The sequence below is a fragment of the Rhamphochromis sp. 'chilingali' genome (genome assembly GCF_963969265.1).
Source record: "Rhamphochromis sp. 'chilingali' genome assembly, chromosome: 13".
Classification (NCBI taxonomy): Eukaryota; Metazoa; Chordata; class Actinopteri; order Cichliformes; family Cichlidae; genus Rhamphochromis; species Rhamphochromis sp. 'chilingali'.
In genome coordinates, this window is record NC_137940.1 from 2,051,521 (window position 1) to 2,060,567 (window position 9,047).

Below are 9,047 nucleotides of genomic sequence, written 5' to 3' on the forward strand. Positions count from 1 at the left end.
GATGATCCTTATTTCCCCAGCGCTCCTAAACTAAGCTAAACAGATTCTCACCAGTGCCAGGCAGTTCTGGTTATCTATACTCTCTAGCATACAACACTGGTTATGTGTGAGCTCGTACAGTATTCCAGTTCAACACACATTTTCCACTAATTACTACATCAGCTGTGTGAAGTGTGTCAGAGAAACTGGTTTCAAAGTCACTATTTAAATCTGTGGCATGCTGTCCAATGATGGACCAAGTTTTCAACAGTTTTTAGCCAAAAAAAAAAAATTCACAAAAAAAGAAGAAACATTGATTTTTCTTGTTTGTTTTATTTATTTGTTTGTTTTTTTATTTCAAGTTCTATTAAAGATACAGCAGTAAGAAACAATTACATTTGTATTAAAACAAAAAGCCACAGCCCAATATTTCTCAAGGATAACTCAAAACAACATCATTGCCTCCGTTTCTATTAAGACGACTCCTCCGAGTTCAGACAGTTTCTATGCATCTGGAATCTTCTCAGGTAGAATATGAGAGACGTAAGCTCGCATTTGCACAAAACTAGATGCACACTCCAACAGGCCTCTCACTGGTACAGCAAGTGGGGGTTTTTTTGAATACCAAATTCTGAAACATGCGTCGTTAAAAATGTAAAATCTTGTCATAAAATACTCGGAACAGATAAACTACAACAAATGGCCCAAACGATGGATGGAGAAACATATGGTGAAAACAAAACTCAATATTAATAATAATCAGTGACTACCAGCCAAAGACACAGAGTGTGTCCACACAGACTCTTAGCTGGCAGCTGCAGCAGTTTTTTCTGAGTGGACTGTGTGAAGTCGATGTGGGGGGAGGACTGAACCATTCAATAACAAGCTATGCAATATTAGGCTCTGCCGTCCTTTGTACTTTGACCGGAGTACCGCAGTCTTCATCCTGAACAACACAACACAAACAATATAATTTAATACAGTGTTTGTAAGGGTGGCTTTTTCATCTGTGGATTAAACTTTGCACAACAAGTAAGGAGACCTGTGTTTGCTCCCATTGGACAGCCTGCTTGTTTCACCTTAAATGGGCCACATTTGCCAGAATAAACCAGAATAAACAGCAGAGTTGAGCAAAGAGAAAGCTGAGCAAACACGCTTCCTTTCTTTTTGTGCCAAGTTTACAAGCAATCCCACCATCATCATCATCATCATCATCTTTATTTTCTTAAAAACTGATGATCGTCTAAACAATGGACCAGATAAATATTTAAACCAAGGTTCCAGAAAGATTCAGTCAAAACCTCTGAATCAAACGCTACGATTGTCAGTCGTCAGCACGTGTGGGCCTCAACATTTCAGCAGCACCTCAGTGACTTCCACTCACCTCCACTGACAGGCTGTGTATCGGCAGCGAGGTCTGGGTGTTCTGGGAGTCAGTAATGGTTGGGAAATCTAGTTCAATGTCCATTACATCATCAAGGTTGAGCTCCTCACTGGTGGGAGAAGGAGAAATATACACATCATACATGAGGACAGCCAGCAGCTGACTGACGACGTGCAGAATGTGTACGAGTGTCTTACACGACATCGAGGGTCTTGTCCTGGCCTTCCTCTGCAGGGGGGTCCCAGGCGTGTAGTTTGACCTTCCACAGTTTGATCTGCTGGTCCCAGGAGCGACGACTGTACTTCCTGAACTTATTGGGAGTTTTTGGATGAACGCCTGGCTGACGCATGTGTCTGAAAAGAAGAAACACGAGGGTTAATGCTGACCAGTGTATTACACACACCAGCAGCGGGCAGGCTTTACACTGGATGCTCCACAGCACGCGTCTCTGTCGACCTACTTAGGAACTTCTTTGATGTAGCGGTCGTAGGCCAGCGTGTTCTTGCCATAGTTGATCTGTTTCTGTCGTCGTAGCAACACAGCTTCATCGGTTTCCATGTTATCTCCCTCTCTGGAGTCACAGCTGCAGCACACAGACACATTTAGTCCCGTGCACACAATACAAAAAGACACAACTCTAACATTCAACGCGACAAGAGCCCGACTTCCTTCATAATGATTTTACTCGTAAATGATTGTAAACACAAAGTTACTGTCGTGTTAAACAAGCCTGTGTTACCGTTTAATGAACAAAACTCGGAGTTTTTACATTAGTAACGAGCTCAAAGCCGTGACATGGCAGTTAAAGCGATGTTTGACACGTCGTGTTTCAGCCTCGCTGTCACAAGGACAGAAACCCTCATCGTCTCATAGCAGATATGATATTTATCGCATCATATTCTGATGCTGAGCACTTTACTTTTTGTTACCACATAACCGAGCTCCATTAGTGCAATCTGTTTTACCGTACTCGCTGCTTTGTTCGGTGATACTGCATTGATTTTATTTCATGTTTCCATCATTTTTGGGATGAATACATTTTGTCTTGCCTTATTTAATGGTAAAACTACATTGCACACTTGTATAGCTGCAGGTGGACATGTGGTTTGAGAAGCGAGTGTTCCATCAGTTCGTGAATATTCTGAGTTTAAAGGTCTGTGAGAGAATGAGATACCTTCCAGACGAGCCAGACGAGGCCCTTCTCTCCCTCTGGGTGAATTCTGCCCCCAGTATCCTCCTCCTGTAACTGAACACAGTGCAAACAGTGAGTCTGCAATCCAAAACAGGAAGAGAGTATCTGCTTTCATGTGCTTAAAAGACACCTGAAATGATGCAGAAACTGTTTAATTACCGCTGCATGTCTCTGTGCACATCCCTCCTCATCTCATCGTCCTCCACCTGGCTGCCCCAGTCAGCCTGCCGACCACAGCGGGACACTGAGCCTGTGCTCTCTGGTGTAGTGAAGCTAGGAGGACAATACCACAGGTTACACACACACAGGGATGTTACTGCTACAGTTCCAGCAGATGTCGTGGCCACATGTTGGTAATGGAGTCAGTAACCTGATTTTTAGAGTGGTTCATTAGCAGAGACTGGCTTGCTTCACTCAGTTATAGTGTAGTTAGATTTTTTTAAACACTACCATTCAAACTAAAATCATTCTAATAATTGTTTTTCTTTTTCTTCTCGAGCCTACACTGGAGTTTGGATGTGAACTACACAGACCAATGAAATTCTCACACTGCACGGTCTACATTTAACAAAGCACCTTTGAGCAGGGCCATTGAAGCTGTGGGTTTTTGGTCCAGTCTGAAACATTTCCCCAACAAACGCCAAAAACCCACAAAGCTTCAGCCGCCTCGTGGCTTTTCAGTTACAAGTCCGCTGCCTTACATGTTTATCACTTTCCACATTAACTGATCTTACTCTCACCTAGTATGTCTGCGATCAGGGTGTTTGTAGCTGGAGTCGGTGTGTCCGTTCCTTCCTCTATCGATATCATCTGCCTCGCTGTTGCTCCGCAGGCTCCCATTGATCCCCCTCTTCCTGCAGTGGGACCACCGAGATGGGCCAAAGCTACACAAGAAGACACAAAACACGTGCAGATTTAAACATGCTAATTCATTCTTGTTTTGATATTAGATTTCTGCAAACACGTCTCAAAAACATTCTCTTCTGTGTCAAATTAGAAAAAATAAATCACGGCTGTTAAAAATGCAAAAGCAGCAAATACATGCATGGACTGCAAACACACGGTGGGACGCACGGTCCCACGCAGGAAAGCACTCATGATCGTTTCACGTCTCCGTATTCAAAAATGGCAAAGCTGCACTAACTGTTTCAAAATCCGGGAATTTCTTTTAAACCTTCTTAGACAGATTAAAGTCTAGAGAAGCTGAACTTTCTTCAATAATAAATGGTTAGTTGAGTACAGTGGGTAAAACTGGAGCCATACACTTCCTTTAATAGACTATTTCTCCCGCCAACTTCTTCCGATTGTGCGGACCATCATCCATCTGTGACTCTTGTTTTTCCTGGAGGGCACTTAGGACCGCGTATTCTAATATCAGACGTTACAACTACAGCTGTTAACCACCTGTCACGGTTCATCCACTCACTTGTGTGTTACACTTAGCATTCACAGTCCACAATGTACTCGAGCGTTAGCTTTAGCAGTTGTCTGTATTTAACGCCTTACCGTCACCTTTTTACCCGCACTGTTAGCTAGCGTCACTGTCAGGTCCACTGTTCACGACAGACCTGCTACAGACTGCTAGCTTCTACGAGCTTAAAGAAAATAAGGTAACCATAGATACTAGCAAGAACACAGCGTGTACTAGAGTCACGCGGGTCCATCAGGTACAACAAATGTTTTTTAGCCTTCAAAATGTCCAGATCATCTTTGCAGACAAAGGTTAAGCTAATCTGACGCAGTGGCTTCCATTTAACGAACACAGACAAAGGTTTAGCCGCTAATGACAGACTGAGGCGGGAATGTAAACAGACCTTTTTTCGTGCTCGATGTTGTGATCCTCACGTCGCCGCTCTTTGGTCCAGTCAGACATGTTCTCGGTTAAAAAACAAGACTGCGTAGCAGGAGACTTCTTTGTGCTCAGCTGGGAACTTACAGCACCTACAGTCTGAAGATACGCGCCAACTCTGAAAGACGCGCGACCTCAAACGAGCCAATTGGTCACGTGGCCGGAAGTAGGAACGGAGGAAGACCACAGCTGTCGAATATGTGCTGGGCTGAAAGAGTGTGCTCACGCTGTGTCTATGGCGTTATTTTTGTGCAAATAACGCCATGTGTATCCCCCTCTGGCAATAGTCGTGCGGTTTTCTTGTGGCCTCTGGTATACACAGCTTCTCTGAGCTGGCTCCAGGATGTTTAACTGCGGATGTGCTCGATCGACGAGTGGCCAGAGAAGGGGCGGGCCTAAGGTGCTGCGCTCTGCCTTCTTCTTCTTCTTCTTCTTTATATGGTTGGCAAACAGCAAAATGACGCATTACAGCCACCAACTGGTGTGGAGTGTGGACCGAAAAGACAAGAGAAAAAAAATCAAATCCTCCTGAACAAATGGGTCTGCCTTAAGAACCAAAACACAGCCTGATAACTTTCACTTATAGAGTTCGTGCGAAATAAATCAAGCAAGTCCAACTTCACTCTCATATCGTCCAGCTTTTTGATCAGTTGTCTCCTTTCAGCATCATACTTAATGCAATAAAACGTGTTCTGTTGTTTCCTGTTCCCTACTGCAGTCACACTCCCCTGTACAGTGTTTTCCTATTAAAAACAATGTGCTATTTTATTTATTTATTTATTTTTAGAAAGAGGGGCAATACATATTAATGAACATTTTAACAAATGTAAATATGCCAGATTACAGCCTTGGGCTAATTTCCATCTGCAGACCCTCTGGCAGGTTGGTGTTAAACACAAGTTAGTAAAAAGATACAGAGACACTATTTACAGGTCATGTGACAAGGACAAAAACAGTGATCACATTATACTAGAACAAACAATGACGAGGAGAGTGGACACAGAGGACAGTATAGATAACAATAACGGAAACACATCAATTATATTGCACAAACCCCAGTATTGCACATGCCCTGACTGTCCTGACACTGCACTGACCCATTGCACTAACAGTTGTTTCCCTTTTTGTAATACACTAACTCTTTTTCCCGTCCAATATAAAACATGATTATTAAACATAATCACATGTTTGTGTGTCCCTCAGCCGCCCTTTTAGGTGACTCATAAAGATGGGTAGACTTGTACTTCCCTCACTGACAGTGGAGGACTATTCCAGAAGCTCACTCCCTGATATGACAGAGCATCTGTGAAAAGGTGGTCCGTCTGAGTGCCAGTTCACAATCACCTCTAACAGCGGCTCGAGTCAGTCGAGACCCGGCAACACTGCTAGACTTTTGTTTAATAAAATCACTGATTGGTGGAGGCGCCAGACCATGTATAACTTTGTATAATAGACAGGCAGATTTAAATGATTTGAAATTAGTAAAATTTAAAAACTTGGATTTTTCTAAAATTTGACAATGGTGATATGAAAAAGGGGTTTTCATCTAATATTTTCAATGCTCTCTTGTAGCACACTTCAATTGGCCCAATAGCAGCAAAGCTCGTATAGCACCAGCTTGTAATACAGTATTCAATATGAGCTGGTATCATAGAGTGCAGGAATGTAATCGCTGCTGTGTCTGTTAATGATGTGCAGATATGTCTGAAGTTCTATATTAACATTTACAGTTTTCACTACTTTTTTAACGTGTTTTTAAAGGATAATTTTGAGTCTAGTAGCACTCCCAAACACTTAAATTCCTCAACATTAATTAGTTCTTGTGCACCCAAGCAGACTTTTACTGCAGCCACGGTTGTTTTAGGTTTACTGAAAAACATTGATACGGTCTTTTTAACATTAAGGCACAGGCATGAGTCATTCAGCCATTTTTGTAAATCATGTAATGCCAGTGAAAGCTGATGGGCTGCATCATCAGCAGTTCTGGCTTGTGTAAAAATTACCGTATCATCAGCATGCATATTCAAACCAGTGTGTCCGAATCTAAGTCGAGATATAACCATGTCGGAATGTGCCATTTATAAGAAGCACGTGGCAGCAGTTTAGTCCACAGAGATATCATGTTCATATGGTGGAAGAGTTCGTAATGCTGTAGAGAGACTGCATCACAATAGTTTCCCCCATAGCCCATAAAAATAATTACATCTTACTGTCTTATATTTAAGTGCTGTGATCCGGTGGAACTCCATTCTGCTGATATCATTCCGGTAAAAGCTTTCCTAGTTGTGACATTAGACAAATTTAATTAGATGTGCATTCACCAGAATCTCAGGAAGCTGTGACTTTACATTTTGTGACTTAGAACAATAAGGTCCTGCAGTCCCTGATTCTGATTATTAGATTTGGAGCAGAAGGTGTCAGGTGTTATATTACCAGTGTCATTTAATAGGTGCATCATATACCAGATTCTGTTCTCCTGCCAGTTTATTTAGCAATAAATCTTTATTCCTAAATACCACATATCTACTGTTCCACAGTGGTGGATTATGAGGGCTGAAGTTGCTTGTAGATAATTTCAGTATAATAATTATGAATGAAATTAGTCTTTGTGTTTTTCTGTCACAATCACATCTTAGAAGAAAACTCGTGACCCACGGCTTCTTAAATATTCAGTTAATGATATTAAACATCAAACTGTCTGTTTTTAAAAGAAATCTTAGCCATTTTATTTAAATGGTAACATTAATGCACTCGACAATAATGACTTTCATTCCTCTATTTACACTCTTTATTTATTATTGCTTTTCTAATGTAGTGCATTTTTCTAAATTAAGTGAAGTTAGCCTTGTTTATAGCTTTTACTGCAGTCTTGGAAAGTGGCCAGGACCAAACTGGAGTCTTCAGATGCATTCCATCTTTAGTAAGTTAATTATGTCTATAACGTTTTCCCTAAATCCAAGCAACTCTGAGGAAAGACTGGAAATTAAATAAAAACTCATTTAACCCAACATTGTTTTTATTTATGTGCACAGGAGCTGTTCAATAACAGAAATACTGATGTAAATAGTATCTAAAAAAGACAAATCCAAAGCACACACATGACTGTATTACTATAAACTGTTACAGTGAATGTCTGCACGCCACAGTAGCTTGGAGCATTTAAAGCCACAGAGCCAGTGTTGCTGCCTACAGCTTGTCACAGAGTTTTGTCATAGCGCTGCTGACTCAGCCTCCTGGAGACGTTGCTTTCGTAAGCTCCCCTCCTTTTCCTGGGAGGTGCTGGTGTTTACATGGATGTGCTCGTGGTGCTGGCTGGGCTCTGTACCAGTACTGGGTTCCTCTGGTTTCATACCTAGCTCTGTGGTCGGCATGAAGCTGGACACTCTGGTGACAGTGGCAGAGAAAAGGACACTAAAGAAACTGATGGACATTATGAACAATGCTGGGCATCCTCTGCACACGGCCATAAACAACCAGAAGAGTCTGTTCAGTGACAGGTTGCTTCTCCCCAAGACAAGAACTAACAGACTTAAAAACTCCTTTGTCCCACACGCCATCAGACTGTTTAACTCCTCTCTGGAGGGGAGAGGGAGGGGAAACAGGAGGACAAAGGAGGGGGGAACAACTAAGCTGTAGTGCCTCTTCACCTCACTGTACAATACCTTGTGCAATACTTTTGTAAATAGTCAACAGTGCAATAGACTCAATACTTGAAATGTGCAATTCACTTGTATTTTTATTTTTATTCCTATTTATTCTATTTATCCCCTTTGTATATTTTATTTATATTGTCTCTGTATTTATATATATGTGTGTGTGTGTGTGTGTGTGTGTGTGTATATATATATATATATATATATATATATATATATATATATATATATATATATATAATATTCTGTAACTCTGTAACTTCTGTCGGTGCTGTGCTTTTTTGGAAATCGAATTTCCCAGAGGAACCCACCCGAGGGATTAATAAAGTTCTATCTAATCTAATCTAATCTAACCTCAGTACCATTTGGGAATAAGGGAATGCAATGTTGTATTGGCCACAAGGAGACTGCCCATTTCACTAAAAAACTGGAAAAGAACTGTTCCCTTTCCATTTGATTTACTATTGTCCTTCACTTTGCAGACATCAACACGTGTATTCCACCTGCACACTTTGTCTGGGCAGAAAGGCTTAAAACTGGCCTGACAACTTCTCTGAAGTTTCTTGCCACAAAGGTTTTTTGTTTGATTTGGAGGTTGTGAGGTGTGAGTTGATTGTATTGTGTCTTGCTGAGGCCATCATCTTCATGATAGCGGTGCTACTGCATCAGGTCTATGAATGAGTATTACAGTCTTCAGGACTTTTGTGCCATGCTGGGGCAGCAGGTGGAGGGTCGCAGTAATGTTGTGGGGACGGAGCTGGACTCCCTTAGGGTGGTGTCTGAGAGGTGGATAAGGACAATGGTGGATAATACCTCCCACCCACTCCATGATGTGCTACAGGAGCACGTTCAGTGAGAGGCTGAGATTACCCATAATGCACCACTGAACAACACAGATTGTAGCCACCTGAATTCTGTTTTCTTACCACTCATGATTCAACTGCATAATCCTAGGTATGGTGGCTGAAGAAGGACAATCAACTCTGGCCA

General features: G+C 41.8%; 1 protein-coding gene across 1 annotated transcript; it reads right to left on the reverse strand.

Moving 5' to 3' along the window:
- Positions 1-292: 292 nt before the first annotated feature.
- Positions 293-4,807, reverse strand: slbp (stem-loop histone mRNA binding protein). Its single transcript, XM_080900840.1, has 8 exons — positions 4,370-4,807; positions 3,296-3,439; positions 2,715-2,828; positions 2,538-2,609; positions 1,824-1,946; positions 1,561-1,716; positions 1,364-1,472; positions 293-925 (listed from the first exon to the last, which is right to left on the reverse strand). Exons 1-8 carry the CDS (start codon positions 4,426-4,428, stop codon positions 866-868), a joined length of 837 nt encoding a protein of 278 aa, XP_080756966.1. The 5' UTR covers positions 4,429-4,807; the 3' UTR covers positions 293-865.
- Positions 4,808-9,047: the final 4,240 nt, after the last annotated feature.

Coding starts and splice junctions, on each gene's coding strand:
- slbp (XM_080900840.1), bottom strand. CDS start 4,428: ATGTCTGACTGGACCAAAGAGCGGCGACGTGAGGATCACAACATCGAG. Junction 3,440..4,369: donor AACATCGAGCACGAAAAAAG/GTCTGTTTACAT, acceptor CTTCTTGTGTAG/CTTTGGCCCATCTCGGTGGT. Junction 2,829..3,295: donor CCTGATCGCAGACATACTAG/GTGAGAGTAAGA, acceptor TTGTCCTCCTAG/CTTCACTACACCAGAGAGCA.